This window comes from Chinchilla lanigera, unplaced genomic scaffold (assembly GCF_000276665.1).
Source record: "Chinchilla lanigera isolate Chin_1 unplaced genomic scaffold, ChiLan1.0 scaffold00131, whole genome shotgun sequence".
In the NCBI taxonomy this organism is placed as follows: domain Eukaryota; kingdom Metazoa; phylum Chordata; class Mammalia; order Rodentia; family Chinchillidae; genus Chinchilla; species Chinchilla lanigera.
Genome location: NW_004955532.1, coordinates 817946 through 840495, shown reverse-complemented (window position 1 = coordinate 840495; position 22550 = coordinate 817946). Strand labels below are relative to the sequence as shown.

The window sequence follows — 22550 nt, the reverse complement described above, 5'->3', positions numbered from 1 at the left end:
CCAGCTCTTAGATTAATTTTCAGAAGTGATTGTTTCTTGCCACTCTCCCAGGGGAACCTATGACATTTTAGTAACGAGAGACAACCAGACTCGTGCTGTGGGCCAGTACAACAACCGAGGCAGTTTCGGAGAACTAGCTCTGATGTACAACACCCCGCGGGCTGCCACCATCATCGCCACCTCCGAAGGCTCCCTGTGGGGACTGGTGAGTGACAGAATGGCTCTTGTATGGGTTCCTTCTGGGTCTGGGCCCATGGGCTGTTGGTTCAAGTTATCTTTTAAGGCTAGTTATCTGAAAGACATTGTGAAAGGTCTCATGCAAATGTGTTTTTCCATTCTGTAAAGTGGTTTATCCATGAACCATGTGCTGTAAGTTATAGAAGCATAACTAGGTCTTACAACCATGTCTAGTATACAACTCTTTATTACCTTTCTTGTTTTCATCAGACAAGTGGAGAGAGAGAGATGATAATCTCCATACAAGAAGTAGCCTAGAAGCTAGGTATAGAGCTGTGTACCTATAATCGCAGGACTTGAGGGGCTGAGGCTGGAAGATTGTAAATTCAAGTCCTGCCTGGATAATTCAGCAAAACCCTCTCTCAAAACAGAGCCAGGCGTGGTGGCACACGCCTGTAATCCCAACACTTGGGAGGCTAAGGCAGGAGGATTGCTGTGAGTTTGAGGCCAGCCTGAGCTACATAGGGAGATCAAGACCACCCTGAATTACAAGTGAGACCCTGTCTCAAAAAAACCCCAAACAGCTGGGGATGTAGCTCAGTGGCTAAGTGCCTGCCTGGCAAGTGTGAAGTCTTGAGTTCGATTATTAGTACCCCCTCAAAAACCAAAACAACAACAAAAACCCCAAACAAACAACACTTTTAAGATGTAGTGGTTTGCACCTATAATCCTGGCACCTGGGGTGTGGAGGCTGAGATAGGAGGATTGAAAGTTCAAGCCTAGCCTGGCAATTGAGCAATTTATTGAAAACCTGTCTTAAAGCTTTTTTTAATTAATTAATTCACTCATGCACTCATTCACTCACTCATTTATTTGAGACAGGGCCTCGCTATGTAGTTCTGTCTGGCTTTGAACTCACTATGTAGCCCAGGCTGGCTTTGAACTCACAGTAATCCTACTGCCTTGGCCTCCCAAACTGTGGGATCAGGCATGCTCCATCGCACTTGGCAAGTTTTTACAAAAGGGCTGGAGATGCAGCCCAAATGGAAGGCCCTGGGTTCAATACCCAGTATTGAAAAATGAAAGAGAAAGGGAGGTAGGGAGGGAGAGAAAGAAAGAGAGAAGAAAATTAAATAGAATAGTATGCACAACTACAAAATACATATTCTTTTCAAGCCCATGGAACGTTTACCAAAGTAGACCATATCCTGAGATATAAAACTTAACAAATCTAAAAGAATTGAAATCAAAGCGTGCTCTGTAACTACAATGAAATGAAACTGGGTATCAGTAACAGATAACAAAAATCTCTATAAACACTTGGAGGTTAATACATTCTTAAGTAATCCCTAAGTCAAACAGAAATTCTCAGGCGAAGAATTTTAGAACACAGTGGAGTAGTCAGGCCTGGTGGTGCATGCCTATAATCTCAGTATTTGGTGCATGCCTGGAATCTCAGCATTTGGGAGACTGAGACAGGAGGATAGCTCTGAGTTTGAGTCCATTCTGAACTACATAGTGAGTTCAAGGACAGCCTGAATTATTGGAAAAAGCTTGTCTCAAAAACAAAAACAAAAACCCAGCCCCACAATGGACTGTAAAATCACCCACCTTGTGGCTGGGTTACGGAGTATGGGTGTAGGAGAGTGACTCCTTCAGAGCCACTCTGGTGTGGCTGGGTGGAGAGTAGCACCAGTTCCCCGTGGGTGTGATGTGCTTACCACACCTTTCTTTCTGAGGCTTCCTTTCCTAACACTTGTGCTCTGCCTTCCCCCTTCCTACTCTTCCCTTGGTCTTTTTGAGACAAGGTCTTGCTATGCAGTTCAGGCTGGCCTTGAGCTCAATTTGTAGCCCAGGCTGGTCTTAAACTCACAAGGATCCTCCTACCTCAGCCTCCCCAGTGCTGGGATTACAGGTGTGCGCCACCATGCCCAGCTTCACTTCCTACTCTTGTCCTTTGCAGTCTTCTCTTTCTCTCCCTGCTTTCTTAATTAAGGTTAGTGTCTTAGTTATTTTTCTCTCATTGCTGAGACAAAATATCCGATGCTCAAAGTTAAAGGAGGAAAGATTTATTTAGTTCATCGTTCATAGAGGTTTCAGCCCATAATCAGCTGGCTCCAAGGCAGGGTGAAATAGCAGAGGACAATAGTTCGTTGCAGAGGAAGACAGCAAAAGCAGCAGGAGAGGGAGAAGGGACAAGCGAGCCTCTTTCTGTCCCTGACACCCATAATCTCAACACTCAGGAAGCGGAGGCAGGATGACCACCAGTTCAAGGCCAGCCTGAGCTACTTAGTGAGACCTTGTCTCAAAATGCAATACAATATAGCGCAGTACAGTACGTCATATCACATCTAAATATGTCTATCCCCTGGCCACTTTTTTTGTTCTGCCAGGGGTGAAAGAAAAGTACTGTTAACCTAATCTATAAATCGCTGCTTACCCATTTAGGAACCTTAGACTAAGCACTTAGCATTCTCTCCCTTACGTCCCTCCCACACATATCTGAGCAGAGCTCGAGCTCTGGTCACTCTCCTGATGAGAACTGTCTGCGCGCGTACAGCTTTTCACGTGCCCACCTGTCCCCTTGGGTTTCCTCCCTACCTTGTCATTAGTTTAAACCCTACCTGTCCCCCCTTCAGGTCCCAAACAGATTTTGCTGTGAAACTATTTTATTTCTCCTGTCTATTTTGTATTATCTCTTCATTGAGATTGTAAATTCCTTGAGGGCAAGAACCATTGGATTGTTTTATTTCCTCCTTTTTTAGAAGCGTGTCTTTTTGTTTGTTTGCTTGTTCGTTCGTTTTTTTGAGACAGGGTCTTGCTGTATAATTCAGGCTGCCCCCGAACTCACCGTGTAGCCCAGGCTGGCCTTGAACTTGGGGTAATCCTCCTGCCTCAGCCTCTCAGAGCTGGGATAACAGGCGTGTGCCTCCATGCCCGGCGTGTGTTTTGACATGAGTGACTCTGAGCACGTCAGTATCTGGTGGAGGTTTTTGCTCTGGGCTGTATTCATGACCCGGGGGTGGCACCCAGTGAGCGCTGAACAGCTACAGCGTGTGGGGCTCTCTGGCTCAAACTGCAGGCGTTTTTTTCCAGTTATCACTCTAAGGGTAAACACTCAGTTGACGCCATTTCTTCTGTAGTCCTCTTAAAATTTGCTGTGTTCCAATTAATTAAGCCATAGGCGTTCTCTTACGTGGGCACGAACTAGAATTTTCATATTCTTTCTTGCAGGACCGGGTGACTTTTAGAAGAATCATAGTGAAAAACAATGCAAAAAAGAGGAAGACGTTTGAATCATTTATTGAGTCTGTGCCACTCCTTAAATCGTTAGAGGTAAAGTCTAAATAGAAGCTTGTCTGTGAGGGTGAGGAGAAGCTATTAACCCTACCATTAGGTTTTTCAAACCCTGCTATTCTAACCACTTCTGTGTTGTATAGATAGATTTTCAGCGAAGATCTTCCTGGTAATTTGTGAGCGTCTCCGTTGTTTCAGGTGTCAGAGCGAATGAAGATTGTGGATGTGATAGGAGAGAAGAACTACAAGGACGGAGACCGAATAATCACGCAGGTGAGGAGGGCCTCCCGCCCCTTCCCTGCGGGTCACTGTCTGAGGGCTGCCACTTGTCTCCTGGCCTTCTGCGTCCCCGCTGTGGGGCTCGTGCTGCAGGGCGCCGGGTCGCCGGCTGCAGGCTCCTCTAAGCCCGTCGGTGTGGCTCTCACTGCGTGTGCAGGCTCTTACTTTGATTCACATGTTTTGGTTTCCTGATGTTTTTGTTCTGTTTTGTTTGTGGTGCTGGGGATCAAACCCAGGGCCTTGTGCATGCCAGGCAGGAGCGCCGCCTCTGAGCCACATCCCCGCCCTGTGTTTGTTGTTGTGGATGTCATTTTGTTTTGACCTTGAGTGCACCTCATTTGCACCTCATGTGAAAATCTGGAGATCAAAGGGTTGTGCCTGCTACCTGCTCTACATTTGACACAAAGGCATCCTCTTGGCTAAGGCAACACAACCAGAGCCCTCGGGGTTCCGCGATTAGATACTTTATCTGTAAGCTATCTCTAATATTTCCTTGCATCTTTTTCTCATATTATTTTTGGATATTGTGAGAATCCACACAGTGCACCAAGTCATTATAGTTAGAGTGCTATGTAATAGTTTTACCTATTGTGTTTGCATTTTTAGTTGTATGTAAATAGTATTAGGTATTTTCAGGTATAAGCTTCTTTGCCTGAAGTCTGACAAGGGCACTAGGAGGTCATCTCCTCGTCCTGGGTTAGGTGGTCTGATTACCCTTAAGCACAGAGCTGAGGCCAGAATTCCTCAGTCCAGTAGGTGAGACTATAGGTCTCATGCCTGGATCCCTCACGCAGATCTCGGAAGTATGTCAGGAGATGTACGAAGCTGCAGTGCTTTCTGTGGCGTCTCCTCTTGGAGATGAACTGACAAGAATAAGATGGGGCTCCTCTTACTATAGGCCACTCTTGGCGTTGTCTTAAGCCAAGGATTCTCAAAGTGAGGACGCAAGACTAGCAGCATCTGTGTTACCTAGGAATGGTAGGAATTGTTAGAAGTACACATTCTTGGGCCCCACATCAGACCTACTAAATCAGAAACTGTTCTATGGGGTTTGTTTGTTTTGGTCAACTTTGTTAGGCTGTATTTTACATACAATAAAATTGCCAGTTTTAACTGTGTAATTAGAAGAGTTTTATAACCATCTCCACAGCTGTGGTGTACTGCATTTCCATCACCCCAACAGTGCTTGTGTTATGTTTGCAGTCAGTATTCTTTGTTACACCCTTATTTCAAAAAACCAGTGATCTGCTGTCACAGTAGAAGTTCCTTTTCCAGAACTTCATATAAATAGTCATAACCCATAACAATGTATACGTTTTTGTGTGTGGATACAGAATAGTGTTGAGATTTATCCTTGCTATGTGTTTTAGTAGATCATTCTTTTTTATTGCTGGATAATTTGTCATTATATGAATATACCATGATTTGTTTTTTCCATTTAGCAGCATTTAAAAAAAATTTTTTTTTAATGTTTTTTTAGAGGGACTGGTTCTGTATTTCAAAAAGACACTTGTCAATATTCAGTATCAAAACAGTTGCACTACTGGTTCTGCTTTTTCCTGACTGGTCCCAGAGACCACAATAAAGGGGCATACACTTTAAGGCAATAAGCTGCAGGACGTACACCTAACAGACCTCACAGAAACCTCACTAAAAGTAGAGTTGGGTAGGGGAAAAAACTTGAAGAGATCAGCACACTGCCAGCCCACAGACTGTGGAGAAGTCTTCACAGCCGGATGGGGTAGCCATGCACTCCAACCCTAAAGAAGCAAAATTTCCAAATGATACAAAATTTTAAAAGTTTTGTCCATAAGCTATTCAAGATTTCTCCAGCACTGACTGATACAAAGCACAATGAGAGGGCACTTGTAGACACAGCAGCTTCAGACCCAGAAAAGGGTGAGATGAATTTCATATGGCTGAATCAGTGGCAGAAACATCATTTTCCTTTTCTTTCAAAGAGGCAGGAGAGCAACTATGCGGTCGCCTCAACATTAAGGGAGGGACACACGATCCATTCAGTGAGCATCTGGGAAAGGGAAGAAATGGGAGAAAAATTTGGTCTCAGGCCTGGGGATGTGGCTCAGTTGTAGAGCTCGTGCCTAACATGCGTGAGTCCACCCCTGGGTTCAGTCCCCAGCATTACAAAAAAAAAAAAGTCTCAGATCTCACCATCATCTTATTTTGCTCACTTCTGATGAGAAAAGTAACAAATAAAAATAGAGTTGTCCAAAGATACCTTGAAACTCAAAACCTGAGCAGCATGGCTTTTGTTCTTGGCTGGCTCCTGCTGGGGTCGCCTTTCTGGGCTGGCTGGTGCTTGGTACAGAGAGGTACGCTTTGCCACAGGGGAGTCTTTCCCCGGGCTCCGCGTGCTTCTCCTCCTCTGTGGAGCGAGCACTGTGCATTAGGCTGGAAAGTTACCTTCGAAGTGAGAAGGGAATTAGATGGCTGCTTTGGAGCTGTGCAGTTACTTGGAATGTTTTGCAAATGGTTGCTACAACAGAAAGTTACTACAAATGTGTACATCACAGCATGCTTTTCAAGACACTTTGCATTGTGCTTACGGTCCCTTAAATGTTGTTCCCAAGGGCGCTCAGCCTCTCGCCCAGCAGGAGTCTCTGGGAAGAGGCAGAGACAGTTTGATGAAAAAGACAAGGGGGTGAGGGGTGGGGAGAGGACGTAGAAAGGAGAAAGCAGCCTGCTAGCCAGGCTGGATGCTTATTTCAAACTGCGCAGAAAGGACTGAATGACTTTGAGTGTTGGGGAAAGTTAAAGATCAGCCCTCAGTTTTGAGGTCAGCTTCAGGCAGGCTGGCCTCCGGCGGTGTCGGGGTCAGAGGGAGGAGCAGCGGCAGGGTGGGACTGGGGAGCTCTACCTCTCATTCAGGTCAAACAGAGTCTGGTCCAGCATCCTTTGTGTACAGAGGTGCTCCTCTTTGGTGCATTTCAGCTTCAGCTTATCTTCGAGGTCATCAGTTGTCTTTTCCAGTTTGACTGCAGCAGCATTTATTTTTAGACAGGGTCTTGCTCTGTAGTTCAGGCTGGTCTTGTACTCACTATGTAGCCTAGGCTGGCCTCGAACTTGCAGCAGTCCTCCTGCCTCAGCCTGCCATGTGCTGATATTACAAGAATGCACCATAACCCTGGCTTATAGTTTTATTATCTTGGGAGAATACTTTAGAATGGAATTGCTGAGTCTTATGGCAAATATAATATATTTTTAACTGTAACAAACAACCAAACTGTTTTTGAAAAACGCTGTACCTTTTCTCATTCTCACCAGAAATATATGGCATTCCAGTTGCTCTGTTTCACCAATACTTGGTATTGATAGTCTTTTTAATTTTTGCTATTCTAGTCAATATGAAGTGATACATCTTTAGAAGAGTTCTTTACATACTCTTGAGTATGTATCCTTTATTGGACAAACAGTTTGCAAGTAATTTCCCAATTTGTGGTGATTCTGGTTTCATCTCTTCATTTTTCTTAGTGGTAGCTTTTGGTTTTTTTTTTGTTATTGTTGTTTTGGTTTTTTTTGAGACATGGTTTCACCTATGTAGTTCAGGCTGGCCTTAAACTCACTATGTGGCCAAGGCTGGCCCAAACTTCTGGCAGTCCTTCTGCCTTAGCCTTCCAAGTGCTGGGATTTTGATGTATGACACCATGTCTGAGTCGGTGATAGCTTTAGAAGGGTAAAGTTTTTAATTTTGACAAGTCTAGTGTATTTTCTTTTTCTTTTTTTTTTTTTTTTCCCTGTTTGTACTTTTATGGCTTGCTTTAAAAAACTCACAAAATCATTAAGATTTTCTCTACAGCGTACAAAATCATATTAATAAATCAGTAGCTTTTTAGTATAGCAGTAATGAACTAGCTGGGATATAAATCAGAAAAATAATTCCATCCACAACAACTTAAAGAAACGTTCATAGCAATTTACCTAATCAAGGAGTTGAGATGTCTTTACAATGAAAACTACAGAACACTAAAGAAAAACATTAAATAAGATACTAAAGGGTAGAAAGACCTCCTGTGTTCGTGAGTTGGCAAAATTAATATTGTCAGTGTGGCCGTATTACCAGAAGCTATTGTAATGCCCATTAAAATTCTAATGATATTCTTCATAAAACTAAAAAAGAAATTCATAAAATTCATATGGAAACACAAAAGGTCCAGAATAGCCAGAGCTATCCTAAGCAAAAAGAACAAGGCTGAAGGCATCAAAATACCTGATTTCAAATTGTATTACAAAGAAACACTAATAGAAGCAGCAAGGCATCGGCACCAAAACAGACCGGTGGAACAGAGGACGCAGAGCAAGCATAGAAACAAACCCATGTAGACCCTTCAGCTCTTTGACAAAGGAGCCAAAAAACGTGCTGGGGAGAGGATAACCTCTTTAACAAATGCGGCTGGGAACAGCGTGGGAGACCAAAACTAGGTCCCTGTCTGTACAAAAATCAGTGCAAAGTGAAGGTGGGAGTGGTGGCGCACCCCGAGGCAAGAGGAGTGCCGCGAGTTGGAGGCCAGCCTGGACTACACGGAGTTCACGGCCAGCAAGAGTGGCGCAGAGTCCCCCTTCCACGTTTTCCCTCTTGTGGGACAGTGCTGTGTCCTGGGTTAGATTGACTCAGGGACGTCTGCCTCAGCCGTGTGTGCTGGTCAGAGACAAAGTCTTGTGAGTGCTCAGAAGTAGAGGTTCCCCGCAGACACCAGACCACCGGAATGGGCACATGGGGTCAGCACTGGGTCAGCCCGTGCCTGCGGTCATTGCTGCAGACGTCAGTCATTCGGAGTCAGGACAGAAGTGTGCCCGAAACCCTCTGCGCCCAGATCTGCTTGCCTCACCTCACTCGCTCCCAGCGTTTGCTCACATGGCATTCAGTGAAGCTCCACTGTGTCCCCCGGGCAGCTCCTCCTGCAGCCCTCGTGGCCTGCGCCCCGAGCCCTTTCCTTGCGGCGCCTACCACCCTCCTGCACTGGCTTGTTGCGGCAGCTTGTGATGGCGGACTCGCCGTGCCGTACTGTGTGACCCGCAGGAGCAGGGGTGCTCGTTGGTCTAGTGATCGGTCTCACATACCTAGAACAGAGCCTGGCAAGGAGCAGTCCTTATTGAATTAAGTTGAGTTGCCTGCATGAGTTCATCGGCTAGGTGGTTTAAAGTCAGAGCGTGCCGAGAAAAGCCTGAGGTTTATAAAAGTGGCGTCAGAGCACCTTTCAGCAAGCAGGGAGTTCGAGATGCACACTGTCCTCTTGAGGACCATTTGATGATCAAGAGTATGCCTAGACCCCTCCTCAGGAGGCCCCTTGGCACTGTGGGCAGCAGTCTTGCTTACCCACCCCTCCCAAGGCTTCCGTAGCAAGTCCCATAAGCAGTCAGAACAGCGCTGCTTTGTGCAGTGGCGGCCAGGGCATATTCATGGAGATGAACGTAAGTATTAAAAGATGGGGGAACCAGGCGTGGTGGTTCATACCTGTATGCCCAGCACTCAGGAGGCTGAAGCAGGAGGATCATTGTGAGTTTAAGGCTGGCCTGGGCCGTAGAGCAAGATCCTGCTAAAAGAAACAACGACAAAAAAGATGGGTGCTGTGTTGGTCATGGTTGAGTTAATGTCCCTAGCGATCGGGTTCCACTTGTTCTGTGTTAGCCAGTGATTCACTTGTAGAGCTGGAAATAATAACAGAGCCGCGCTGGGGGTGAGAAAGTAATCTGTGTGCATGTTTCCCCTCACGCTGTGTGTGGCCCTGACCTCCTGTCTTTCAGGGTGACAAGGCTGACTGCTTTTACATCATCGAGTCTGGGGAGGTGCGCATCATGATCAGGAGCAAGGTGAGTGTGTGCGGGTGGCGTGAGGACCAGGAGCCAGGCCACACGCGGAAGGCGCTGTGCCGCCTGGGAGATGTGCTAGGGTCTCCAGCCATCGTTGTGGTGAGGCCTGTGACTGCCAGAGACCCACACTGAAGCACAGCCATCGAGGAGGGGTCGGTTTCCCTCTGGTGCTCCTGCGTTCGCCTCTGCCTGACAGTTAATGATATGAGGAGTACGGGCACACAGACAAATAGGAAAAAGGTAACCATAGTAGAAAGTGGGGCGATTATATAATGAAAAACACGTACTGTGATGAATATGGAGAGAGCTTCCTTTTAAGCGTGCTGTCGGGGAGAGCTCTAGGACATTACATGTTATTATGGTTGTTTGAGAGCCAGGCATGGTGGTGAACACCCAGCACTCGGGAGGCTGAGTCAGGAGAATCACCAAGAGTGGGAGATCAGCTGGCCTACATAATGAGTTCCAGACCCGCCCGAACTAGTGAGACCCTGTCTCAGAAACCTGAGTGAATGAATGAGTGAATGATATGGCCGCTTGATGGATGAAGAGACCTAGAAAACTGGTGATCTATAAACGGGAGGAAGGAGTCTTACCAGCAAGTCTGTCGTCACCAGACTTCCTTTTTTTCCCCCTTTCCTTTTCCTTCCCTTTACTTTTTGAAAAAAAAATTTTTTTGGAGAGCATAGATTGTGTTAAAGTAGTGAGTTATGGCCAGGCGTGGTGGCACACACCTGTAATCCCAGCACTTGAGAGGCTGAGGCAGGTGGATTGCTGTGAGTTCAGGGTCAGCTACATAGTGAGACCTACATAGTGAGACCCTGTCTCAAAAAGACAAAAAAAAACAAAGAAAAGTAGTTCTGTATGAGACCTGTTGGAAAAATATATTTAGTACAGGTTAATAAGTGTGGAAAAAAGAGGGAAAATATGATTATTACAGTCTATAATATAGTTTGGTGTATGTATGCTTACTAGGGGTTTAACCCAGTCCCATTGCACTAAGATACGTCCCCAGCCCTTTCTATTTTGAGACAGCACTTTGCTACGTTGCGCAGGCAGGGCTCCAACTGGCAATCCTCCTGCCTCAGCCTCTAGAGTGCTGGGATTGTAGTCACTTACCACCACATTGGGCTAAGGTACCATGATTCTTAATTAAAAATAGATCCATAGTTTCACATGAAATAGTAATTTGAAACTTTTGTTTTTAAATTACTGACATCTCTGTGAGTTTGTTGTTTCGTTTTCAGTTTTGAGACAAGGTCTCACTCTATAGTCAGTCCAGGCTGGCCTCAAACTCATGGTGGGCTTCCTGCCTCAGCCTCCTGAATGCTATAATTATAGGTGTGTGCCACCTCTGTGTTTATTAAATGTTCAGTAGCACTTCCTGTCATATGGCAGAGTGTTACGTGGGTGGCATCTATCACAGCATGGCACCTGGGAATTGGAGGACTTGTCAAAAAGGCAGAGCTAGCTGGACATGGTGGCACACACCTGTAATCCCAGCACTCGGGAGGCTGTAGCAGGAAAGTCACCTCAAGTTGGAGGCCAGCCTGGGCTACATAGGGAGACCCCGTGTCAAAAAACAAAAACCAAAAAAGGCTGAGTTGTGGGCGCTACCGCAGACCTGCTGAGCCAGAGTGTGTACTGTAGGGAGATTTGGGTTGTGGGAGCTGATGGGTGTACGAGAGAAGCGCTGTCCTCTGGGGGAAGGCGCTCGGTGGAAGAGAGTGTGTCTGCCATCCTGGAGCTGCTGCAGAATTGAGAGAAACACCCACAGTCACGGGCCGACCAGCTTCAGAGCCCACAGGTCACTGTAAAGCAGGGAGGAGGAAAGGTCAAACCACGTGAGCTGGTAAACTTACCTTCCGCACAAGTCAGCAGTTCCCTCTCGGCCTATAACAGAACGTGGTTCTTAGAGACGGAGACTAATTCTTACTAACAAATCGTAAATAATTTTTTACTCATTACTGCTTAGCTCAGCAGGGTGGATTAGTGAAAAAATAGGAAACTCTGGGTTTGAAATACAGTGTAGTGGGTTATACGGTATTTGCTTGGCTGTCCCTAAAGGTGGGGAGTGGGAATACTAACCCAGCGTATAGACAGAGCTTAGACCGTTGGTCTCCGTGAAGAACGGTTGAAGGCAGACAGTCTCAAGTCAAAGAGACCCGGGGTTGTGGCTTATTACCTAAGAGAAGTTCGTACTTTAGAAAGAGTTAGCGGGAGGTCTTGTCTTTCCCACTCTCCAGCAGGAGCTGGCATCTCCCAGGTGCCGTCTGCACCTCTCCTCTTGATATTTAGCCATTATTGGAACAACACTGGGTTTCAGGTGGCGCCCCAGGGAAGCCAGCTCTGTGGTGAAACCAGACCGCTGAGATGAGCGCAGGTGCTGCAGGCAGAGCCTGTGCCGGTTAGTTTCCCTCTCACTGTGTTGGGTGTGCTGAGAAGTTTGAGTGTGCAGCTGGACACGGCCAGCCACGATGCTGGTCGGCTCAGGCCATGTTCTCTGCCCGGTGTAGACTAAAGCAAGCAAGGATGCTGGAAGCCAGGAGGTTGAGATTGCCCGCTGCCACAAGGGGCAGTACTTTGGAGAGCTCGCACTCGTCACCAACAAACCTAGGGCTGCTTCGGCTTACGCAGTGGGAACTGTCACCTGCTTAGGTAAGAAGCGTTCTTCATGTGTTAATACTTCTTCTAATGTGCAGTGTTTTCCCAGCAGCCTCGCCGTACCCCGCCGGCTCTCACTCACATTTAGGCAGGACAGTCTGTCGCCCGCCAGAGATGGGTTGGTGATACATCCTTTTAGCGAGCTTTGTCTGTGGGGCTTTGCTGGGCACTAAACCCAGGGCTCACACATGCCAAGCACACACCTCACCGCTGACTACTCTCTCAGTCCCCCACAGACGTTTCTGAGTGAGACAGACACACACCCCTCCAGTCATATGAAAGCAGTGATAGAAGCAAGGCTGTGGGAGGCAGGGAAAGTGGGTACTGTGGGACTCGCCACGTCTTAAACTTACTGAGTTTATTACCTGGAGTGGAGTTTCCTTTTTTTAATAATTGGAGACAGTGTCTTGCTAATTTACTAAATTGCCCCAGCTGGGCTTCAACTTGGGCTCATCCTGTCTGGCTGTCTCAGCGCTGGGGTTACAGGTGTGTGCCGCTGCACCTGACTTTCAGGTCCTAAATTTGGGTGACCTCATCCTGCTCCATTCATGTGGAAACAGCTCTTTTTCCAAGTGCCGTGGATTTACTTATTTTTTTTTCCACCTGTGGGTGTATTTAGAAGAAGGCTAACATGAGGGAATTTACTTCAATTGTTTGTACAGAAAACTCATTCTCCTTCTCACTTCTTTTTTACAATGTAGTTATGGATGTTCAAGCATTCGAGAGACTTTTGGGGCCCTGCATGGACATCATGAAGAGAAACATCTCACACTACGAAGAGCAGCTGGTGAAGATGTTCGGCTCCAGCTTGGATCTGACCGACCCTGGACAGTAGATGTGCCACATGCCAGAGCCTTCCAGTCAGCCACAGAGCACAGAGCACAGACACGACAGCCGTTCCTGCTGCGGCACCACTGCTGCGACTGCTGTGGTTTGGGGCATTTAGGAAATTTGAAAGTCAGCACTGGGCCGGGGATGTAGCTCAGCGGCACAGCACCTGCCTGGCAAGCGCGAGGCCCTGAGTTCGAATCCCAGTACCAAAAAAGGAAAGTCAGCACTAAAAGATCAGCAGAGGTTTGACCCACACCTCCACTTCGCTTCTGGAAGCCCGTTATTAAACCACTTGTCATGATTACTCCAACCCAGTTCTCGCATCTTTGGTTCAGAATGGCATGTCTCTCCAGCAATTCAAGTGCCTGATACAAAGTCCAAAGTGTAAACACCCTCCTTTCCTCTCTTGCTGCTACTGTTGCTTTTGGAAGTTACCGTGCAGTGCGCAGAAGCCTGTCGTGTAGCTGTGGACGCCGCCTCTGGTCTTTTTCAAGGGAGAGAGTGTAGCCTTCAGTCCCTCCTCTGTCCTTTGAGAAAGTCCACAGTGTGTCCACAGTCACCACCTTTGGTTTCATAGTGGAAGGTGGCACCAGATGTGATGGAAGGCTGTGGCCCACTGGCCTGGGCCTGCCTGCCGGCGTGGCACGCGTTAGGGCTGTTTGCAAGCCCCTGGTGATGCTCATGGAGAGGCCTGGCTGGTTAGTGCTCCAAAGCCGACCGAGGTTAGAATCCACGTTAGAGCTTTAAAAATTGGATTCAGCACATTACACCGGTAGTAGGGAGGCAGGAAAGGTTTTCGGGGTTAGAAGTTTTTCTTCTGTGTTGGTGGATGTTGTTTAGTCTTTGCAGTCTGCATGAATGAATGAATTGCCATCTGTTTGCAAGGAGCCAGGGGTGGCCATTTAGCTCATTTGGTTAGAGCGTGGTGCCTATAGAAGTAGCCAGAGTCTGGAGGCGCCATGGCTCTACATGAGCTGAATACTTTCCTCAGCAGGTCCTGCCGTGTCTTGTTCCCAGTTGCATCTACTAGCAAATGGCAGTATGCTGACAAGAAATTGTGTGCTACACAGACAGCCCTTTCCTTCTACTTGAGTTGTTGCTTAGTTTGGTGTTGAACCATCTATTTTTAAACTGTTTAGAAGCTTTTTTTTTTTTTTTAAAGAAAGTATTTTTCAGTGGGGAATGGTGGTACATGTTTGTAGTCCCAGCACTTGGGAGGCTGAGACAGGAGGATTTCTGTGAGTTCAAGGCCAGCCTGAACTACGTAGCAAGACCCTGCCTCAAAAAAAGAAAAGAAAAAAAGAAAGAAGGAAGTTGTCTGTTAAGGGAATTCCCATTTATTCATCTATATGGAGCTTGCCAGCTGCCCCAGACATTCATTCTAAAGTTTCAGAAATTGTTAGTGTTAGTTTCCAAAAGTTGGCATCATTGGGACTGGGCATACAGCTCAGCGGTGGCCTCCGTCCGCAGCACCACACAAAAGAAAAGAGGAGGCGTCATTGACAGCTCCATAGAGTTACTGTGAAGGCCTTTCTTAAGACGTTGGATATTTGGGGTTCTAATTGTTCATCCCCAAAGAACATTTAAAACATTTTTAACCTTTTAATTTTAGCAGATAAAATTCTAACGTATCATCTTAATTAGCTATATTTCAGAGTGATTTTTTTTTTTTTTTAAATTCAGAATGACTTAGAATCAGATGCTACAAGGGATCCATGAAGTAGAACTCTTTCACACTGTCCTGGGTAACCTGTGTTGCAACTCTCAGAATCATGAAAGGTTGTGTGTAACTAATACCCCAAAACAGGCAGCTAGCACTGGGAAAGCCCGTGTGGTGATCCCACATTTTTCTAAGATTCTTTTCTATAGTGTTGCTTTATTGTCAAGTAAGTGCAGAAAGCAGGTCTTGTACTTCACCAGACAAGAACCACACCTGTCTCTTGCAAAGACCGGTGCACTGGGCTTCAGGAGTGACGCACAAGTCCAGCCCCAGACCTCGCTAGGACCGTGTTTGAATGCTGAGAAAGTGCCCCCTGCCGCCTCTTCATGCCAGCGTTGGTTAGGGCTGTCTGAATCCTGTGCCAGTTACTCTTTCAGGCTGCTGGGATGGCCTTCTCACAAGTCCCACCCTCTGTCCTGTCGCAGAGCCGTCCTCGACACCCCGATGCGTTGGTGGTACTGTCTGCAGGGGAGAGTTCACCACGTTCACGTCCTCCTGCTTTAACTCCTGTGGACGCAGGCTCATCGGTGCAGACCCTCACTGCATATGGGTCTCCTGGGGCAGGGGAGGAAGAAGGTGGACCCCTGGCGTGAGGAAAGGAGACATCCAAGGGAACAGCACAAGTGAGAAAGAACAAAGCCGTTACCGCGGTGTCCGCTCTGCTTTGCAGCTTGGAGAGTCGGAGGGGGCAGACGGGAGCTGACTGAGGGCGGAGGGGCCCCGCTGTGCTGAGCGAGCTGGGCACTGACCGCTGAGCCTCACGGAGGGATGCTTGCTGCAAAGGAGTCCTCTGTTGTTTCTTGTTTTCTTCTAGGGGTTGGAGCTTCATGCCCCCTTTCCTGTCTCTGTGACTGATTTTGGATGGCGTAGAATGTTTCTGACAGGCTTGGGGTCCAGCCTGCAGTATTTCCCTCCTTTTTGGCCCTGTTTTTCTCTTTTTTTGGCTGATTTTCTGAAGGAATGGTTTGTGTGTTCTTATCCTCTTGGTCCACCGTTTCCATATAGAATTATATTATATATAATTGCTATATAGTCTCAAAAGCCAGGAGAGAGGTTTTCTTGGAGCCACTTAGTGAGTGAATCCAGTAGCAAAGCGGCAAGAAGTTCTCCAGCCCGGAGAGGTGGTGTTCCTCCCGAGTGCCAGCTCTGCGCTCAGGGCGGGGCGTCCTGGGCGCACAGCGTGTTGTGTCCTGTTACGGAATACCATCTTCTCCCCCTTAGGAGAAGCGGAGGCACTTTGCACAGAGACAGGGGGAAAGGACCATGAATGTCCCCTTATCTTTTCGGTGGGCTGCTGTTGGGATTTTTGACAGGCCCTTGTGAGATCCGTCTTGCCAAGACACAAGGTGTTTCGATTTTTCACTGTATTACCTCTTGTTCTGTTGTCTTCCTGCTGGCTTCCTCGGCGATTCCTGTGTCTGTGTCGTGGGAAGCAGCTTCCCATGGGTTTCCTCTCACACGCTGGCAGGGCTGTCTTTATACTTAAAAAAGAATGGAAGAAAACTGTCACTAACCTCATGGGGGATTTTCAGAAAATCGTTTAGCCCACCTTGGTCGAAGGGCAGAGTCCTCGTTGTTGTTCTAAGCTTGTAATAAAAGATACCTAATTCAGCATTATTGTGCTACCTCAAAGGTAAAAATGTTCTGAGGTTATGTTTTTGGTCCTGAGTTCCACACATAGTGTTTGGAATGTCTTTCAATTGGAGTTATTTTTTTAAGTCACTGGAGTGAATCTTTATTTTAATCTGTTTTACACTTGTATTTTAATCTCAGAAAAATGATTGGAAAGCAATCAATTTTTGTTTTGTGGTATTCAACATATTTATAATTAAAAGTTGTTAAGAATTAAATCATTGTTTGCCATAAACAAAGTTGGGGTTTTTTTAAAAGGAAACTCTAGGGCTTGGCTTCACTCTTGGTAATAAAGGCTGACAAATGGTGGCTGATTTCCTGGTGCGGTCTGGTGTGTGTCTCTTTGCTCTCTTCTAGGCCATCACAGCCCTCATCTGCGGGATATACTTTTGGATTTTTGGCACAGAGTTAGGCTGGCCTCGAACTCGATGTGTAGCCGGCTGGCCTCCAACTTAAACTCAGGTGATCCTGCCTCAGCTTCCCAGGTGCTGGGAGTGCAGGTATGCATCACCACACCTGCAGATACACTCTTCAGATTGGTGTATGAGCGCCTGAAAGGTGGGGAGAAGGCCTGGGATATGTAGGTGTGCACTGTTAAGGGTTTGCAAAAAAAGCAGCGAGAGAGAGATGGGGCGGGGGATGCGTTTAGTTTCAGTCTGAGTCCAGAGGCCAAAGAACCAAGAGAGCTAATGCTGTAGTTCTTGTCTAAACGTCAGAAGGCTCCAAACCCAAGAGGATCTGATGTTTCCGTTTGAGTCTGAAGGCAGGATAAAAGCTGCTGTGTCAGTTCAGAGGTAGTCGGGAAGAAAACCTCTCCTACTTAGGGAAGGTCAGGCTTTTTGTTCTAATCAGGGTTTCACCTGATTGTATGAGGTGAAAACGAGGAAGTAGTCTGCTTTTTTTCAGTTCACCCAGTTAAATGTTAATACGAATAATGAGCGAGTAAGTATCTGGGAACTCCATGGCCCAGCCAGGTTGACACACTTTTTTTTTTTTAAACACAGTCTCACTATATAGTTCAGGCTGGTCTTGATTTCGTTCCGTGCTTGGGATGGGCTCGAGCTCACAGTGACCCTCCTGCCTCAGCCCCCGAAATGCTGGGATTGCAGGTGTCCACCAGTGTCCAGCTGTAACACACAAAATTGACCGTCGTGGCTGGGGTTTGGATTGTTCTGGATAGGCGCAGGGGCACCCGGTATCCTCCTCACCAGGAAGGTAGTTCGCCAGTGAAACGCAGCAGAAATCTTGCCCGTCTCCCAGAGTTCTGTCATTTCCTTCGTGCAACATGGCCAGCGCCAGCGCTGTCTAGGAGGCCGAGGGAAGCTCATTCCGCAGTAAAGCAGTATCTTCCCTCCAGACAGGTGTGTGCCTGCGCAAAACAGCCAAGTGAGGAGAACACAGGAAACACCCACGTCAGTCCCAGGAAACGAGGTCAGCCAGGCGTGGCGGCGCACGCCTGTAATCCCGGCACTTGGGAGGCTGAGACAAGAGCATCACGGAGTTGGAGGCCAGCCTGGGCTACAAAGTGAGTTCAAGGCCAGGCTGGCCCTGTCTCCTGAATGCTGACACTCAGCTCATTCCTGACACTTTAACCCTAAGGAACGGGTAACAGCCATGATGGCCTCCTGGGTGTCATAGTCGCTTGCTGCCCAGGCACAAGACCTGACACCAGCCGTTTGAAGGAGGAGATGTTTATTGTGGTTCACAGTTCAGTCCATGGTCAGACCACTCCAGGGCAGAACACTGTTTTAGAGAAAAAAGCAGCTCATTTTCAGGAAGCAGATCAAGGGAGGAGCTGGGACGGGAAAGACACCCTTCTGGGTGATGCCCAGAGACCAGCCTCTTCAGCTCCAGCTCTTAGCAGCAAGTCGGCCGTAACACCCCCAGTTCAGTCACCTTCCAAGCCCCACCTCTGAGCACACAAGGCTGTGGGGAAGCCTCTAGGTATAAACCATAACATTCTGGCCCTGGTTCCCAGAAGGCTTGCACATGTCTCTATACAAAAATGCATTTAGTCCGACTCCTAAAGAGTTGCCAGCACCCTAACAGTTTTAACATTGCTGAGAACTCCAAGTCCAAAGTCTCCTCTGAGGTTTACCATGAACTCTTAGCTGTGAGCCCCCATAAAAATCAGTTAACTGGTGATGTACAGTGGCACAAGGAAAACATTCCAAAAGGGAAAAGGGATGGAAACCAGTGGGACCAAGCAAAATCAAAACAGCAAGGCAAACATCAAGTAGGTACGTGGCAAGCACCAGGGACAAAGATGTGTACTGTCAATGGCTTGGGCGCCTCTGCCCATGTCACTGCCTGTGGGTGAATCCCTCATGGTTTCTCTTTTGAACTGGCTTAGCTCAATCCTTGTGGCCTTCCTCACCAGGTGCACCATGTTCCTGACTTCTCAACCTTCCTGGGGTCTCCACTGCACTTTTAGCTTCATGCATTGCCCTCTTAAGGGTGCATTACCTGACCTCCCAGACTTTCTTCTGAAATCTGGGTGGAAGCCTCTATGACCCCCATGACTCTTGTATTCTGCATGCCTGTAAAACTAGCACCACTTGGATGTCACCATGATTTGCCACCAGCTTGAGCAGTAGCCAGGGCCTTTTGCATCATGGCTGCTGAGGCCTCTGATGCCTGGATAGCTGAGCACTGTGAAACGAATTCCAAGGTACCAATTGCTGGGTGTGGTGGTGCACGCCTGTAATCCCAGCACTCAGGAGGCTGAGGCAGGAGGATCATTGCAAGTTCAAGGCAGCCTGGGCTACAAAATGAGTTCAAGGCCAGCCTGAACTGCATAGTGAAACCTTGTCTCAAAAACAAAAAATTTAGGGGCTAGGAATTTAGCTCAGTGGCACAGCGCCTGCCTGGCAAGTGTGAGGTCATGAGTTTGATTCCTGGTACGGGGGGGGGGGGGAGGGACATAAAAAAATTTAAAAAATAAGGTACCAATTCCCCAGGCTGCCATTCTTGAGCAAGGTGCCCTGGCACTTCTATACAACCTTATACCTTTGCAAGGCAGGTTTCTTATTTTCCTGATCCAAAGTAGTTGGCTTTTTAAAAATACTAATCTTTTCAGCAACCAAGGTCCTGTCTTCTCCTACTTTACAGCTTCCAACTTTATGGAGGCTTCCTTTTAAAATCACTCATCTGTGCTGTTTGCTCTTGATTCTCATTATAGAGCTGAATAAAAGCTGCAAGTTGTACCCATGCCACAGCCTGAATACTGGGCTGCTTGAAATTTCTTCCATCAGACTAATCAGTCTGCTGTCCATAGTCTCACTCTCCACAAGTCTTAGGACATGAGCAAACTAGACAGGTTTTCTGCCAGAGAGCATAACACAGCCTGAAGACAAACTGCCTGTGGAGTCCTATAGTTCCAAAATCTCAGTCACTTCGCATTGCTGAGGCACAATACCTGACACCCGCAATGTAAAGGGAGAGAGGTTTATTTTATTTCACATTATCAGCCTGTAATCGGCTGGCTCCAAGGCAGGACAGCATGACGGGAGAATTCACATCATAGCATCCAGGAAGCAGAGCGCGATCAAGAGAGGAGCTGGGACGTTAGCTGTACCCTGGGTCACGCCCACAGTGCAGGCCTTTTCTGACCAGCACCCACCAACACCAAGCCCATTGTTCTGCCCCCATAGTTCAGTCGCTTTCCACAAGCACAGACTGCACACGTGGGGCTTTGGAAGACATCTATATATAAACCATAATGCTGGCCACCCTCGACATGGCTGGTGTTTATCCTCTGCACTGCAGGCCGCCTGCAGATAGCATATGCTCCTGGCGTCTGTTGTTGCCTTTGGCGTGCTGTCTTTGCTTCTTAAAATGAGTGGTGTGGATACACACCCCACATCGTCCCTCCCTATTCCACACTACAGTATGTGATCTTGGTTACAGCAGCATCCTGTAGAAGAAAAGCGATTTCTGGTTTAAGGGCTCTCCCCAGTATGGACTCCAGGGATTGCTGTCTTCATGCCAGGCACATGATACATGAGAAGTTCAGCCAGAGATGGATTTCTGGCCTCAGTTGTTTTCTGTAATGACAGGCGCCAAAATTCAAGCTTTTCTAAAGGTATATTTTTATTTTATTCTAAGTATTTATTTTGGTGACAGGATCTCACTATATAATTCAGGCTGACCTCAGACTCACTGTGTAGCCCAGGCTGGCCTTGAACTCAAGGCAATCCTCCTGCCTGAGTGCTGGGGTCACAAATGTGCATGCCCAGCACCAGTACCCTTTTTACAGGACATTGTCCCTTCATCTTTGACCTCTTCCCAACTAGAGTCCTTGATCCTACGGGTGCTCCCTTCTAGTTTACAAAACCAGTTATCTGGCTTGTTTTTCAGTACAAACATTAGACGGTGCCCAACCCACTTGAATGCCATGGGCCAGGAGGCTGGCGGGGATGGAGTGTGAGACCAGAGGAGGAGCTGCCCCAGGCCCTAGGAAAGCACAGCGCTGACTCCACCAGTCCACTTGAGCTTGCAGGCAAAACTGAACATCTGCCAGTCTGCACCGGGGGCAGACAGTGGGGATGGCAGGTGCCACGAAATGCCCGTTTCCCTCGTGGCCGTAGCCCTACTCCTTCCTCCCTCCACAGGATGACACAGGCCGTGAGGGCAAAAGCCACTCTGCATTCTGCTTGAAGTCAGGACCCTGCAACCCCTTCCTGGCCGGGTCCTTCGACTCCCAGGAGGAAGAGAGTGTCATGCAGTTTTCTGTGGTACTGGAGACTGAACCCAAAGCCTTGTGCCTGCTGTGTGAGCACTCTCCAACTGAGCTACATCCCCAGCTCTTCCTAAAATTTTATTGTGAGACAAGTTGCCCAGGGTGGCCTTGAATTTGTGACCCTCCTTCCTCAACTTCCCAAGTAGCTGAAATTATAGGTGTGTCCCGCCGCACCCAGCCGGAGCCATTTTTTGTTTTGGTAATTTACTTACTTTTGCTCTGGTAAAAAGGAAAAAGAGCTGAGACCAGATCAGCAAGCCAGCGCTTCACAACGTAACAGCTGATCGTTTTTCATTCTGGCCAGGCATGCTGGCACACCCCTATAGTTACAGCACTCAGGAAGCTGAGGCAGGAGGATGACCGTGAGTTCACAGCCAGCCTAAATGCACAGAGACCCTAACTCAAAACAAACAAACAATAATAATGACTTTGTTTTAATTTTTAAAATAAATTAAAAAACAAAAACAAAACCCCAAAAAACAAAACAAAACAGAAAAATAATGACATTTTCATTCTGTAACTGGGTGGAGTTACCTGCGTCGACGCTTACAGTGCAGTGTCCCATTCCGGCCTGGAGCCTACCACCTGGCAGCTGACAAGTGAACTGCTTCAAACTAGTCTTGGACTGTGGGGCCAGGGAGGAGGCCTCTGAGATACACTGCAGTGTAGGCGTCACTCCAAGGGCACAAAGGACCCGGGCTCGAGCCGCGCGCTGCAGTTTACCACTTCGGCCAGCAGGGGCCAGGCTGTCCCTGTGCTGGCCAGCTCAGGGTGAGAAATGAGGCCTCTGCTAAGCTTAAAGGCAGCCAGCAAGTCTCAGCCAGCATCCCAGAGTAGGAGCCGCGCGAGCGTCAGAGCTGTCCCCAATCCGAACAGGGCGCTGCTAGTGGAAAGCGCAGGCCCCTCAGACCCCGGAGCTTGGGCACCACCCCTACACTGGAAGTTGACGGTTCCGCCACGTGGTCGCTCCTGGGTGAGAGTGGCCAGTGGAGGACTGATTGACCCTCATCCCAGGCCTCAGCTTGCCTCCTCTGTCCAAAGTGGGCAGGGGCTTCCTGTAGGGCCTCCATCCCTGCTGTCCCCTGCTTTCCTTGCAAGCCGTCTGGCTCACACCAAAACCAGCTCTAACTCCCGACCCAGAGCTGGCTGCAGACCTGCAGACCGGGGAGGGCTCCTCTCTTCCTCCCGAGGGAAGACGGCCAGGGTGAGCCCCGCTGGGGAGAACTGGTTCAAAGGGCCAGGTCATCAGGGCCTGCAGGCAGGAGCACGTGAGGAGTGCGGTGCTGAGTCTCAGAGATTAGGAGGCCTTCAGCGCAGTGGGAGTTTCCCAGCTGGCCCTGGCTCTGTGCAGCCTGAACGTGCTGCAGACGGGGTGTGCACGTC

At 47.9% G+C, this 22550-nt stretch overlaps 1 protein-coding gene across 1 annotated transcript in view; it reads left to right on the top strand.

The window, feature by feature from the left end:
- Prkar2a (protein kinase, cAMP-dependent, regulatory, type II, alpha) overlaps window positions 1-13384 on the top strand; it is a 69376-nt gene extending 55992 nt beyond the window's left edge. The window contains exons 8-13 of the mRNA XM_005410362.2: window positions 52-205; window positions 3412-3513; window positions 3673-3747; window positions 9517-9582; window positions 12096-12237; window positions 12945-13384. Coding sequence (XP_005410419.1) covers window positions 52-205; window positions 3412-3513; window positions 3673-3747; window positions 9517-9582; window positions 12096-12237; window positions 12945-13078 — 673 coding nt within the window. The 3' untranslated portion in view covers window positions 13079-13384. The remainder of the gene's footprint in view (window positions 1-51; window positions 206-3411; window positions 3514-3672; window positions 3748-9516; window positions 9583-12095; window positions 12238-12944) is intronic.
- The last annotated feature ends 9166 nt before the right edge of the window (window positions 13385-22550 follow it).